Genomic DNA, 15,665 nt, shown 5'->3' with positions numbered 1-15,665 from the left:
CACGGTAGCTAAAGTGAGCTAGCAGCAGAGGCTAAAAACATTAGCCCCCGGAGCTCGACGGAAGTTTGGGAACGGAGCGCGAGCTGAGCCTGAGTTTACTTTAAAGCCGCAAAGTTGAAAGGTCACGGAGTCGGTAAAGATTTGTTTGAATGTGACATTTCCGGTCGGGATGCTGTGTAGTGTGAATGCTTCGGTCAGCGTGTGTAGAAATGTGAACTCTGGAGCATGCGCAGTATAATTTCTGTTGAGCATTTTTAACAGTTAATCCATTCACCACTTGATGACGTTAATGGGCTGTCGGTGTGAATGAAACGTGCTTCATGTCTGCCTGGACTGACATCACACAGAGGAAGATGATGATGGTGAGGAGGAGGGTGTTGCAGTCGGTCCCTTGACCCGTCCGCCTGTATGGAGGATGTAGTCCTGCACTATCAGCCTGGATCAGCTGATGAGCTCGGCTCGCTGTTGGAGACCACGCAGAAGCTCCTGGAGCCGTTCCCTCTCCGTGCTCCTCCGGCCTTCACACCGTGGTTCCCCACGCTCACCGGAGACCGCCCTCTGCCCATCAGACCTGCGACACCAGCTCCTGTCGTCACGTGTTTGGATGATTCCCCAGCAGCAGAGGTGAGACCCAGAGATGGTGACCCAGAAACCCACTGCGATCTCCACCCTGTGTCTCATAACAACAGACCTAAGAAGCAGCCACACAAGGACAAAGATGGTGCCCTTTGCACCAGCTCGGAGGTCAGGCGGAGCAGGTGGAGCGTCTTCACGCAGAGAGGCGTCCTGCAGCAGAGCTCGCAGTCGCTGTCCAAACAGTTTCACCACGCCGTCTCCGTCCACGGGCTCCACCTCCGCCAGAGGGCCAAGTGGGTGATCGGTGAGCTGAACTGCGGAGCAGCGAGAGACATCGAGGAGGTCGGTGGAATGTTGTAGAAACTGTGAAGCTTTACAATGTTTTAAAATTTTGTTTGAAGGCTGATGAAGATGTTAAAAGTGAGGAAAAACCACAGACTGGAGCCAGACGTAATGTGAGATGGTGGAGTGCTGTTGAAGTAGAGTGCACACAGGCACACACACCTGCTAATCAGGGCTCTGTAACATTCACTCAAAATCCCAGAATGTCACTGAGTAAAACTCACCCAGCCTTGCTGGGGTCAGTGCACTGACCTCACAGCAGCCATGTTATTGGTCACATGATGTCATTAAGCAAACAAACACATTGCAGAGGCCCAGTTCAGGTGAAGCTAGCAGACAGCTAGCAGCTAGATCCAGCTGTCAGTCAAAGAGGCCACGCCCCCAATTCAATTCAAATTCTTTATTGTCCCACAAGGGGAGATAAGTTTAGCAGCAGGGAACATAAAAGTAAACAACACAATAATATAATGTAAAATAATAAAATGTTTAAGTCTTACTAGAACAGGTCCGTTATTAAAGCATCCTCCCCTCTGCAGCTGTTGTGAAGGAGGAAATTATCCACAGAGACCAGTTTGTTTATCAGGCTGGAAACACACTGTGAAGTTTTAACATGGGAGTCTATGGGGACTGACTCACTGCTGCCCCTGCTGGATGTTAGAGGACCTGCAGGAGGTTGATGTTGGTGTTTACAGGTGGGTTTCGAGTAGAAGCGCAGGGCGATGTGTAACGACAACTCCTCGACTCTTCCTCAGAGACTTTTCTTTAATGATGGCGGCGCCGTGACTTTACACTCGCTGTATTGGTTGTTGCGTGTGCTACTGTGACATCATTACAGCCTTGTGACCACTTCCTGGTGCCTGAGGTGCTGGACTCATTGCAGTCTTCCTCTGAACTTCAGGTGTTGCATGGTAGAAATAAACGCTGCAGTGTGTGGGTGTAGATGAAGTTAAAGTGGGAGCGGTCGTTTCCAGCAGCGTGTCCGTCTGAAACATCTGTGAATCTGCAGCTGTGACATCACATCTGCTGCACCTGTGTTCACAGCACGCACGGGAAACCTCACACATGTACGAATGCTGGCGGCGGCGTCGATTAATAAATCGTGAAGCGAGATCGGTCAACTGTAGACCAGACAACAAACGACGGAGGCCCAGAAAAGTACAATCAAACGATGAGTTTATTGACAACGGAGAACAACCATCAGCATATGGCTTATTTGCTCTGACAAAAATACACTGACTTCTGGTTTTATAGCATAGAGGATCACACCCCCACATACACGTCAATACAGGTCAAAAATACATTATGTCCAGTCATTGTTTACAGACAAGGGTACATCTTGTACATCTCTAATAACTATAAACAGACATATAACTTCTCTCTTTGATAACACCTTCCTTTTAAGGTAATAACTTCAAGCTTCAGGGCCTCTAAGGGCTAATAATGGACCCTCGTCCTCAATCACTAAGTAGACTAAATTGGCGCAGGTCTCAAATAAGAAGCAGAAGACACTTGGGCCTTCGCTCAGGCCTGCTACTAGATTTATGTGTATTGTAAGCATGCATGCAATTAACCTGCTATGTTCTCATCTTCCCTCAACATGTATCACCTGGACACTCTCATCAGTGAAGCTTAAAACCCTCTTGGATAGAACATCAACTCTAAACAAGCACAGTTATGCATTGTGTATAGAATGAACTCAACCTGTGAATAGAATGAATGTGATGACAAACATATTCAATGCAATATGAACCCTGTAAACAATATTACTGATAAAATAATACTGTAGAACATGTTATTAATGCATTTATCATAAGGCAGAGTATATGGCAGCAATAAAAGAATCTCTAAATCCCAACATTCCCTCTTTTGACATTCCATCAAGGAATGTCACCATACCTCATGTTGTATCACTCCCTGGCCCACTCTATGGGTTCTAAGTTCATCTGGTAGATGCCCTCAACCCAGCCAGGGTTAGGAACCCTCGCCATTACTTTTACCAACAATCCTCTGACACAAGGAATGATACAACAACTAGCGATGACCAGTATTCCCAAAAGTACAGTCAAAGAAAACATCACTGACATAGCCACACCTTTCCATTGTCCAAACACAGATGTCATCCAGGACGCCAGCAGATTTTCGATACCTGAGTGCTCATGCATGGTTTTAGACAATTCGATTTTGCTCTCCCGTCAGTGAACTCGGACCCAATTGTTCTGCGAACCCCATCATGGCGTCCCTGGTTTGGTTAGAGAGTCTCAGCAGATTCCAATGAACATAGTTACTTTCAAATTCTACCACTATCAGATTTACCAGCTTGTACTCATCTGGAACTCTCCTGGGCACCCCAATAGAGTCTATCCAGGTCGGAGAGTTTAACCTAGGGTCATATGCATGTGTACCCTGGGTCCCTCTTTCGGCCAAAATATGTCTCTTACCTCTGGCGGCTAAGGTACGTGTGTTGTGTTGTGGAATAGCCTTTACCTGCCTAACTGAAGCACAGGCAACACAGTCAGATACATGTTGTTCTCTAGCATTTTGAGCCACCCAATCAAGCCAGAGGTTACTGTCCTTGAAACCGGTGGCACGCTTTATCAAATCCTTAGGCTTCAGTCTAGAGTAATCTGTCGTCAGAAGTAATCTCTCTTTTGGTTCCTGTTCCTTTTGAGCTACTGTTCTCGAAGTTACCATCTGATCAGTCAGAATGGTGATTAAGCTTTCTGCGAGCGGCTTAGACTTTGCATCAACTAAATTTGCCCTAAGCATATCATGGGGTGATTGCAGACCCATACATCAGACGCTCTCCAGCTACTACTAGCTCCTGTACACTTAATAACGTCACACAAATCAAATGTGAATGAGCGGGTAGACCCTTTACCATAATTCAACTCTATGCCATTATTCATGCGGAGACACTCATCACCTTTACCTGACACCTCGCGCTTTTGTCTTTTTTTTTTTTTTTACCGATCCTGTTTTAGCAACTACAGTCTCAGGAAGTGCTGGGCTGGACTGGCCTCCGTGTTCAGACAACTGGTCCGGAGTGCCCTGCAAAATATAGACAATAAACAACACAGCCATAGTTAATATCATTGCATACAATAAACATGTAGTTGTAAGGAACATTCTAATCAGTTTTCTCATTACGTGTCTCTGACTCGTGTGTTTGCATCATGTTATATAAACTTTATATCCTGGAATGAAACTCCCCTGCTTTTGTGGAGTCCTCAACTAGTCACCGCTCCTTTCTGCTGGCGTGGCGACCTTCTGCGCTGCTCCTCTTCTCTCTTCGGCCTCCCAGGTAGACTACTGGTTGGCCCGTTGCACAGGTGAGAGGATTTATTTTGCCTCTGCTCGTTATCGTTGACACCTGTGTTAGTTAAAACGAGTTTTCCTCTAGCAAGCTCTCATGTGCTGGCGCACACTGCGACCAATGATACCAGGCATCGCCTTTCCCTTTTAGTTGACCTGCTATAGTTGTTCTGGCAACGACCTCATAAGGACCAGTCCAGCGTGGCTCCTTCCACTGCTGGAGCTCCTCGTGGGCTCAAATTCAGTTCCTTGTTTGCAGACTATAGCATAGCCTGCTTTCGATCCTTCTTCATCACGATGACAGCAGCCATCTATGAACCAATCCTCAGCTCCAGGGATAGGTTCTGCTTTTAAATCTTCCCTGACTTTCCCTTCAACTTCTGCTTTCTTGGTACAATCATGAGGTTCTCCTGATCCCATTAAATCTGCCATAGAAAAACCCAACAATCTTGTGACCCCCTATGAGCAAGCACTTTGGCAACAGTGGGAAGGAAAAACTCCCTTTTAACAGGAAGAAACCTCCAGCAGAACCAGGCTCAGGTACGGGCAGCCATCTGCTGCGACCGCTCGGCGTGAGCCAACAGAGGCTTTGAAGAGAGAGACCTAATATTTAATAATCCACATTTCACTGTTTTATTCTTCGGTTCAGATGTGGATTCTGTATTGTTCTTGCTTTGTTACTATTGATGTTTAAGTTGTTTTATTGCTAGATTTGGTTTGTTGCTGTCTGTTTGGGAGCTGACATAGTCTCTATGGATAAGGGTCTTTGGCAGGTGTTACGACCCGGCTCAAGGCCGCAACATAAAAGAAGATGAATACCAGTTTGTGGGTGAGAAGAGGTTTTATCTTAAAATGGACAACCAGATCGGCTAAAAATGGCTGGTGCCACTAAGGCAAACACAACAAAAGAGATGGACAAAATGGTGAACGGAGAACTAAACTATACTGGGAAAAACTAAACTACTGACCCTGAACAGAAACACAAACCTGAACACGAATACCCACGAGCAGAAAACAGATCACAGTTGGGCAGCAGGGAAACACACGGATGAGACATAGTGGATACACAGACGGACCGGCCAAACTACAAAGACAGAGGACGCGACTTAAATACACACAGGGAAACACAGGGAGATTACACACAGGTGGGGAACACAGCTGGGAATAATCAACAAGACGAGACAGGGGTAAAACTGAACACACTCACATGAGACGCAGACCTTCACAATAAAACAGGAAACGAGAACACTACACCAAGACGCAGACCTGACACTGAGACAGAATGACACATGGACCCTGAACTAAACTAAACGTGAGATACAACCGAGAACAAAATCCTTAAACATGACAAAACAAAACACTGACAACATTAAATCATAACACAGGGTAGCATCAGGAGAGAAGCTCCAGAGAGGCATGTTCCCTGTTAAAGCTAAAATATAACAAAAGAAATTATGTTAAACAAACAAAACCTTTCAATTCCCCAACCCTATCTGTCTCCTCAACGGGTTGTATGTTTTCAATGTTTAAAATAAATCAAACAAATAACTTAAGCTGTGTGACGGCACCTTGCGTTTACGCCAGGCTGTGAGCTGCCCTAAATCTACTTGCTACACCCCCTTTTCACCTAGTTTAATTTTTTTTTTCAATCCTAATTTAAACTATTCCTGACTTCCCTCAGTGCACCCTGTAAAGTGTAAAAGATACAATTAGCTTTCTCCTGGTAAAAGGTCCTACATTATTTTCTCGACCTTTGGAAACATCCTCTATCGAGTTAACCCGTTTCATTTTTCAAACTTAGGCCTGATTTCTTCGCCCCCTTTAACGGGTAGCGCATATCCAGTCTGAACACTGTGTTTGGGCAATTTACGAATTGTTGCAGGATTTCTATGTTATGTAAAGTTCCTCTCATCCCTTTTATGCTTCCATTATAACCTGTGTCTAACAAGCTTTTGATCTTCTTTGTAATATAAACAACTAGGTGTCTTTGTGCTCTGTTCTTCTCCTTTCTCTGGTTGGTTCCGTTCGGTCTCGGGCTTCCAGGATTCTCGCCACCCCTGTGGTCGCTGTGGTCCTGAACTCTTCTCCTGTAAAGGATAGAAAACAAACAGCCTCTCTCTGCTACACCTCACTAATCTACTATATTCATCTAAGGTTCCTTTAATCATTCAAAGTTGTTTCACCATATCATGTTCTGGGCTCTGTCCTTTATATTAACTTTACTTAATCTCCATGCCCTTCATGTGTGTGAGCAACACTTTTAGTTTTATTAAACACGCCCAGGGTAAGATATAAACCATCACCATCTGAGCATAGAAACAGATCAAAAAGAACCACAAAACAATTTCTATATCTAAATTATCAAAAACCCCAAACGTCATAAAACGATCCTAAAACCCATTTCAAATTAAACCTTAAATCCTATAACTCCCCCCTTTTGTGACACATCTTATGTGTTACCAACTCAAAATCCTTCACTCGAGCTTAGGAGATTAAAAGAAAAAGGTTAGTCATATCATATTAGATATTCATGCTCCGGCCCTTCAAACCTGTGTTTAAGGAATGAAATCAAATTAATCATTATGTCAAATCTTTTCTTGGCTCCATCCACAGCCTGCATCCTTGGAACTTCGTAGAAACAAAAACCTGTATGTTAACCAGAACTTCACATTTCATACTCAGTTTTTCCCCACTTATGATCCAATCTGTGTTATAAGAAAGAAAACTTAAACCAGAAAAGTTATCAGTCATGTGTCTAACCTTAGTCCAGTCTTTATCTCAGTGTCCAGTCGGTCCAACCTATGGTCTGCCTGGTCCGTCCAGTCACCATCCATTTACACACATTCACTCACATGCATTAACATCAGGTATTGCTGACAGTGGAGACTATCTCGCAAATATTCAGTCTTCACTCTCAGCAACATCAACTCATTTATTTGTTTTACTTTGTTTTTAAGAAAATAGTTCTTTCTGCTTTTAGACTGGATTGGCTCGCGGCAATCCTTTTAGACAGAGACTTAGCCTTCTCCTCTGCCTATTGTAATCTGGAGAAGGTCACCGAGAATTTTCAGCGCTGTTATCCACTCTTTTGCAGGCCTGCTTAGAACAAAAATGAGAAGAAGAGAGCTGATTATTAGCTCATCAAAACACAAAACAAAATCACCTGACAGGTTTTTCTAAGTGCACTGTTACAAAAATGATGGACCCCTTAGACATGTGCATGTTTGATAAAACTCCCTCTATTAAAATAAGAAAACAACACAAATCTAACCGATAGAAGTAACCCATCACTACAACAACAACCTCAACAATCTTAAACACAGAACATTTTGCCACAAGTTCTTCAAGGTCCTGACTCTCTCAGGTCAACTTAACATAATTTCACCTGCTCAAAACACAGAAAATCTCATTAAACACCACACAACTTGCACACCATCAACACTAAATTCTAAATTTTCTCTTCTGAAAACTTACTACACACTAAGCGAGTTGGACAACATGATAAACAGACTCCTATGCTAAACCTGCTATCTGATCTTCATGAGCTCTTTTGTATTCTAAGGTTAACGCATTTTCTATTTGTGTGTGTGATTGTGTATATGTTTCTTTTCGTGGTTTTTCAGACTCCCTCACAAGGTTCCACTTAAACAGTCAGTTTTTCTCTTTCCCAAATTTGATCTCCCTCCTTAAATAACAACATTCCTTGTCCTCAGCCAGAAGTTAAAGCTTGATTTTCAGGTTCAGGGAACAATTCACCCTGTAAGACAGTGAGTGTCTCCCCTCTTTGGCTCATCACTCGTCATTGTTAATGACGTTTCCCCCTCTGCCCCAGCGGCTTTACCCTTGTAGTCCCGTCTCCTCCAGTGAGTCCAAGCTCACTTAGGGACCTAGGTTCAAGCAATCGTGACTGCGCCTTGCCTTAGGTTGTCCCAGGGTTTCGAGGTGGGATCTTACCCGTCATGGGCTGTCCAGCCTTCCATGCTTCGCCTGATACGGGGGCCAAGTGGGCACGGGTGCTATGAGGGGAGGGGACACACTGACTCTGGAAATCAAAGGAGTGTAAGCTGCTTTCTTCATTTCATCAGTATATTAAGCTATCTCACTTCTTGAGTATTCCCAACATTTCACCTGTAACAATTTGTGTACGTGTGTTTTCTATTCATTAATGTAATTGTTAGTTCATGTATTTATTTTCTCAGTCTTTCTTTTTCTAAAACATGTAATTAATATATTTTATTACTTTTTCTTAAGACATTCAGTCTCTAATTGCTCTGTTTTCATGCTGCAACGTCTCTCCCCAGCTATAATCAGACTTCCTGTTTGACGCACACACACTCTCTCAGGCCTCCTCTATTCACGCACTCGCCTATGAGTTATTATTACTTATTTATTATTTTGTACAAATCACACAGAATCATTCAAATCAAGTACTCACAACATTCACACACTTAGAAGCACTCAAAATACGCTTTCCTAAGAGTATTTTATCAAACATGGTTGCTTAGAATCAGAAAGAGCAAGTAGACAACACTCAGTGCGTCTGTCCTCTTAAAAAGAAGAGAAATAAACACATATGGGACAATTCTCCCCATCTTAGACAAAATGTGACCTTAAATGTCCGTTTCCAAGTCATGTTCTTCTCTACACACGACTCTTGGCCTCCAGGGCATAAAACTTTGAGCATAATCTTTTACTTTACCAGAACTAGTACTTTACCAGAACCCTCATACGTGCAATAAGACTGCTATATGTGCAATTCTTTCTTTGACAAAGTTGTATTTTGTATTTTCTTACTCAGCTGTATATAGTATTGGTATTCTATTTTATTCTATTCTACTTTATTTTATTGCATTCCAGTGTTTTCTAATTTCTGCTGCATAACTTTGCACTTTTGCTTTAACAAAACAAATTTCCCACCTGTGGGACTAATAAAGGTCATCTTTATCTTTGACTAGCCCTAACCTAAATCCTGTCTCATCCACTGCTGAAATTCTAGTTCAATGAACACGTGTTGCAGTTTAAAATTAAAAGAGGAAGTAACTCACACCCTGTGTGTGTGTGTGTGTTAATGTCTGTGTCCCTTTAAATGAAAAAGGTGAACACATGTGGTGAGTTTTCCTCAATTTACACAAAATATGACATGAAATATCCTTTTCTAATTCCTGTTCTTCTTTAAACACCATGAATGACCTCCAGGTCATAACCTTTGGACTTATAACTCTGATATAAGTCCACACAGCGCACCAAGCACAGAGAAAATTCAACCTCAGTGCTTCAGAATTCTCCTCAAAATTCAGAAACTGTTTCTGTCATTTATCTGCCCAAGAACTTCATCATATGGACCTCGCCGGGTCCAGTAATCTTCAGCACATGTATCTCACTGCAGCCAGTGAAGATTTAAAAACAGTTTATTGTCTCAGTTTACCCAGTATTAACTTATCAGATGAACCGCAGCTGATCCATACATCTCAACACAATCGTGTGTTCACCTTTACACAACTTATTCTTTACTTGTATCACAACACATCTAGTAATATCATCAGAATTACTTCAACATGGTAAACATTGATTTTCCTTTAAAATCAACTTACCCTTAAAACTCAAGATCACAGCTGACTTGATTCTCTGAAATCCTGAGTCAGTTAAAACACCTTGCTCAACTCACGGTGTTCTTTTCTCGGACCCCTTCGTCCGAGCTCACTCTTTTTACCCCGGCATCTCCCCCAGATTGTTACGAGATCTTCATAAACCCAAAAGTAAGCATATTATTTCCCTAATCAAAAGTGAAGCCGTTCCTCACACAGTAATTCTTCATCCAACAGCCTTTGTGTTTTGAAACTAAAAAGAGGAAGGAACAGCGCCCAATTTTAAACTGTGCATGTTGTCACTGAACAACACACACACACAGACACAGACCCAGGGCAATTCTTCCTGGATCATTTATCAACGTTCGAACAAACACAGTCCGCATTGATTATTTTCTGGACCTCAGCAGATCCACCAAAATTCATATAAATATATCAGCCATTAACCGATTTATTTCTTTTCCTCAGACCACGCCGGATCTGTTAATATCAACAACACTGCACACTCAGAATTGTGCAGCTGATTCTTCCCGTCAGACCGCGCCGGATCTGTTACTTCAGCACAATAAACACTGATTTTCCTTCAAAATCAGTTTACCAAGAGCCACAAAACCATTTCTGACTCGATTTTCTGAACTTCTGTGTCACTTAAACATCCTGACAGCACCAGGTGTTTTCTGTCGGACTTCCTCGTCCGAACTTAATCCTTTTACTTACAAATAAGCGTCTCCCAAAATGATCCTCTTGATCATTAGCTATTCACCGAGCCCACAACTCTCGGCAACACCACCTGACATATGCCCACGCCGGAGCTCCTCTTTGAAGTCTCAAAGAGGTACAGGAGTTTGACACTTATTAAACCATAAGCTGACCAATAACTCTTATATTCTTCTATTCTTAAACATGCATTGGTCTCTTTTTCTCTTTTACCATGAAATCCCATATAACCTTTTAACTCAGTACTGTCTGTTCCTCAAAGTTTCATTATCCTTGCTTCAAAGCTTCTCATTACTTCAAAGTTACTCATTCATTACTTCGATGTTTTACTTTATTCTCGAGAATTCAGTTTTACCCCTACTGCGCCAATTTAGTAGTTAAGATCATCTACTCAGCGAACAGATAATTTAGAATTCAGTCAATTTGCACAAATTTGCTTATTGAACAGGTTTGTGCGTACCTTTTAATCTTTTTAGACCGGTCCTCTGTTCACCTCATATCAGATCCAACCTTCGGCCACATTAGTTCTCTCTGATTTAATCTAGAAACTTCACGGTCTGCCGTACACAGAATCTCTTTTCCCTTTTCTTTAACAAGAGATACTCAAAAATTCTGCACATTCTCTCCACTCAGGAGGAGGCTCACAGCTTTATTCTTACTCTGTTTCTGGTTGGATTAAAACAACTCTTATATTAGAATCACCCTGTCCAGTGATACTGTATTTCAAAATCACCAAAGGCACGCTCACAAAACAGGAAAATGCTTCAGCAGCCTTAATGGGATCCCCGTGGGCCTCTCACTGTCTATTTCCAAGCACCTATAATGAAACACCGGCACAATGAGCATGCCTTTTTATCTACCCCTCATTTAATCAATGTATCTATTCTTTGTTAAAATTAAAAGGGGAAGTGACCGCACCCAAATTTTAACTGTGCACTTTTCCCCAGCAAAAAGAACGGAAAAAGAGACTTTTACAGCCTCTCTCTCACACACAGCCTGCAACCGGCTGGCACTTAAATCATTGCAGAGAGTTTCTTACGTCACGGTTTCCAGCTGTATGAGTGGGTCCCTACAACCCGGATATACACACCGCTGCTCGTCTTTAAGAGACGTCAACAGGTCTGCAAATTCTCCAGGAATATCAACAAAAACACAGCTTTTCTCGGCCCACGGCGGGTCCACAAATTTTCACTGACCACGGCGGGTCCACAAATTTTCACTGACCACGGCGGGTCCACAAATTTTTCACTGACCACAGCGGGTCCACAAATGCATAGGTAATACTTTTTAATCGTCTCTCATAGCTCACAGTATTTATTCTCAGAGTTACTTCAACACAACAGACCTTAGTTTCACTTTACTGCTCGGCTGGCTTTACTGCAAAACCTCAAGCTTACGGCTGACCTGAGTTTCTCTTAAATCATATATCAACTTCCTCGGACTCTTGCGTCCGGTATTTTACTCTTTTTCTCACAATTAAGTGTCTCCCTAACAATGATCCTCTGCGATCACCAGGGCTATATCTGAGGCCACAAAATCTCAGTGGGGCCCTTCCCCCAGTTTAATACCCAGGAAACGTCTTTCCCGGGGTGGAGTCCTCCGGCTCCGTGACTTTTAGACACTTATAATCTCTTTATTCCTTAATCACAGCTCAATCTCTAGTTACTTTTAGCTCAGTACTGCTTTTTCCGAGCGACCGTGAACACAACACAAATTACTTTTAGCTCAGTACTGCTTTTTCAGAGCGACCGTGAACACAACACTACTCTTAAGTTTCACTTTCGTTGCAACAAAGGTTTTCGTTTCAAACAAAACTCAAAACAGAGATCAACGGATGACCACTTGACTACATATTCTAGAATTATAATCCACTACAGCACAATTTCAGTTTAAGAGGTTTGTGCCTTACCTTTTTGCGGGCCCAATAGTCAAGCGATCACCGTGACGTCTGCCGTTCGATCACCTGATCTGGCCTCGACCTCCGCCGACAACAAACACCTGTACCTCTTACTGCTGATCTTTAGTTGCCCGCATCCTCCACCAAATGAAGCGAGATCGGTCAACTGTAGACCAGACAACAAACGATGGAGGCCCAGAAAAGTACAATCAAACGATGAGTTTATTGACAACGGAGAACAACCATCAGCATATGGCTTATTTGCTCTGACAAAAATACACTGAGTTCTGGTTTTATAGCATAGAGGATCACACCCCCACATACACGTCAATACAGGTCAAAAATACATTATGTCCAGTCATTGTTTACAGACAAGGGTACATCTTGTACATCTCTAATAACTATAAACAGACATATAACTTCTCTCTTTGATAACACCTTCCTTTTAAGGTAATAACTTCAAGCTTCAGGGCCTCTAAGGGCTAATAATGGACCCTCGTCCTCAATCACTAAGTAGACTAAATTGGCGCAGGTCTCAAATAAGAAGCAGAAGACACTTGGGCCTTCGCTCAGGCCTGCTACTAGATTTATGTGTATTGTAAGCATGCATGCAATTAACCTGCTATGTTCTCATCTTCCCTCAACATGTATCACCTGGACACTCTCACCAGTGAAGCTTAAAACCCTCTTGGATAGAACATCAACTCTAAACAAGCACAGTTATGCATTGTGTATAGAATGAACTCAACCTGTGAATAGAATGAATGTGATGACAAACATATTCAATGCAATATGAACCCTGTAAACAATATTACTGATAAAATAATACTGTAGAACATGTTATTAATGCATTTATCATAAGGCAGAGTATATGGCAGCAATAAAAGAATCTCTAAATCCCAACAATCGTCACGAGTCCGAGTGCTTCTCTCCCGTTCTTGATGTTCAGACAGCTTCTAGGTGCATCACTGCCACCTTCAGCCATAACAATGCGTTACAAAAACAACCAAACACAAATGGTCTTTAATAATCAGTGACTGTGGAATATTTAATCATCTGGACCATTCGTGGTAATCACCAGGTGTGAGTGTCACACACACATATGTTAAATATTAGAACGACAGAAAGTCACAGAAAGAAAACTTTATTTGCTCGTCAAAGTTAATCATTTGTTGGCTCTCAGAGAAAAATGCCAAAGATTTGCAGCTTCCAGGTTTTCCACTGACGTCTCGCGATGAAATAACGACTGTGTGAGTCAGACGTGCTTTATCATAGATGCAGTTTCTAAGCCTCTCCACAATCTTCACGCTTTAAATGTTAAAGCGGGCACGAACACTGTGAGTCTGCTCCTGGTTAAATGTTACCTGTGAACGGCGCCAGCGTGTGCTTTTTTCCTGCGTGCTGTGTCTGCTGATCCTTATCTGAGTGTCCGACCTTCACCTTGTTTCCACAGCTCATCACATTTTAAACGTCCCACAGAAATAAAAGTCTGCTCAGCAATAGAAACGGAAAATACAAACAGCTGTTTGATGTTGTCACTGTTTACGTGGAGTTTGCTCCTCCTCCCCGCAGGTGTGGCGGACTCTGAGCCGCTCGGCGCGAACTTCCTGCCTGCCGTCGTGTAATGCCAACATCCAGCGCGAGCGCGGCGAGATCTGGGTGTTCTGCGACGTACTGCACTCCGAGCAGGTGGGGTGCTTCCTGAAGGAGGAGCTGCGGCTGTCGGGGAGGATCGGCCTGTCGGTGCGCCGGCTAGGAAACGTCTTCAGCATGTAGAGCGCCCCCTGCTGCACTTCTTTGGGTTTCTGCAGACGTCGCAGCTTAGACGGAGGCTGTGATGACGTCTGCGGGGGCAGCTTCAGTCTTATTCTTTGTCACTGTGGTTTAACCTGCAGCTGGGCCCGGCCGGCATCAGTGTGAGTCACAGTGTGAGTCCTGACAAACACCAGTCTGATAATAATCAGCACAATAAAAGTGATAAAAGGAAAAAACAGTGAGAGTGAAACGATCAGACCCACTCAGGGAGACGCGCTGTGTTACAGGAAGCTTTCTGCCATAGTTAACATTCTTGTTTTAGAGATGCAGACATAATCCAGCTGATGTTTATCAGCTGTTCACATCAGGTTGTAGCTGGAAACTGTTGATGAAGACGAAGAAGCTCCAGATGTTTGTCTTCAGTCTCCAGTTCGGCAAAACCAAAAATCTGGCCAAGAAAAATCAAGTTAACATTCTGCTCTGTCTTCAAATAAACCAGAGTCCATTAACAAAAACCTCACAGAGCACATTAAAAAGAACAGTTAGTGTTACAGAGTGCACGCTCAGAGCGAGGCTGTGTGATAGTGAATGAAATATGATCATCAAACAGCAAATCCACGCTGCCATTTATCCACTGTTCAGGCTTTCTCTGAAGTAAACAAGGCAAATATTCATCAAGTTTTCTGCCATACTGGCTTTATGAGAAGATCAAACCCAGTTTCCACCAGTAAGCCTGATCTGTGTGAAACAGTGTTACAGCTGTGCACTGTTAACTCTCAGCGCTGCTCTGCGTCCACACAGGATGTAAAAATATATCTAAGTTAAGCTAAAGCTGTTTTTCCTCTTCATCAAATGCTTCAAGGGCAGAAATCCATTTATATTTTATTCAAATCTACTGAACTATTCATGAGCTGGGGGGGAGGGGGGTGCTCCAGTTGGATTTGTGTGTTGTGTCTGTGTGTGTGTGTTTGTAAAGTGTTTTCATACTGACGTTTGTCATCCTTCCCTGATGCCAATAAAGCTTTTTTATATTTGTAATTAGTGTCTGGAGTTGCTGCTTGTGATGTGATGTGACTGTTCTGGAAAAGCTGCAGCAGTCACATGATGCTGGCGTCTGCACACACACACACACACACACACACACACACACCCCGAGCAGCCTGAATGAATGAGTGCAGCATGAATACAGTACAACCCCCATCCCTCTCACATGCACTCTTTTGTTGCTATGGGCTCTCTGCACACTGCGTTAAAAAAAAAAAATCCGGGTTACCGGATGTGATGTAACCACCCAGCCCCCGTTTTCAGCTTTAATCGCTTGTCAGATCTTGAATCCGCGTTTTTAGCTCATTAACGCCTCAAATATATGATGCAATAATAAAGGAAACGCAGAATACGTGACTATCTTCGGTTTGCTAAACGTCTCACCTGCTTGAAATTACCACTATTGATTTTTAAGCATGTTCGTATCCTGAGGTTTA

The 15,665-nt window shown here is 42.9% G+C and overlaps 1 protein-coding gene across 1 annotated transcript; it reads left to right on the top strand.

The window, feature by feature from the left end:
- The first annotated feature begins 372 nt into the window (after window positions 1-372).
- shld3 (shieldin complex subunit 3) lies at window positions 373-15,222 on the top strand. The gene is made up of 2 exons (XM_025896827.1): window positions 373-918; window positions 14,002-15,222. Exons 1-2 carry the CDS (start codon window positions 409-411, stop codon window positions 14,203-14,205), a joined length of 714 nt encoding a protein of 237 aa, XP_025752612.1. The 5' UTR covers window positions 373-408; the 3' UTR covers window positions 14,206-15,222.
- The last annotated feature ends 443 nt before the right edge of the window (window positions 15,223-15,665 follow it).

This window comes from Oreochromis niloticus, linkage group LG12, assembly GCF_001858045.2.
Source record: "Oreochromis niloticus isolate F11D_XX linkage group LG12, O_niloticus_UMD_NMBU, whole genome shotgun sequence".
In the NCBI taxonomy this organism is placed as follows: domain Eukaryota; kingdom Metazoa; phylum Chordata; class Actinopteri; order Cichliformes; family Cichlidae; genus Oreochromis; species Oreochromis niloticus.
This window is presented reverse-complemented; position numbering and strand designations above follow the sequence as displayed.

Coding starts and splice junctions, on each gene's coding strand:
- shld3 (XM_025896827.1), top strand. CDS start 409: ATGGAGGATGTAGTCCTGCACTATCAGCCTGGATCAGCTGATGAGCTC. Junction 919..14,001: donor CAGCGAGAGACATCGAGGAG/GTCGGTGGAATG, acceptor TCCTCCCCGCAG/GTGTGGCGGACTCTGAGCCG.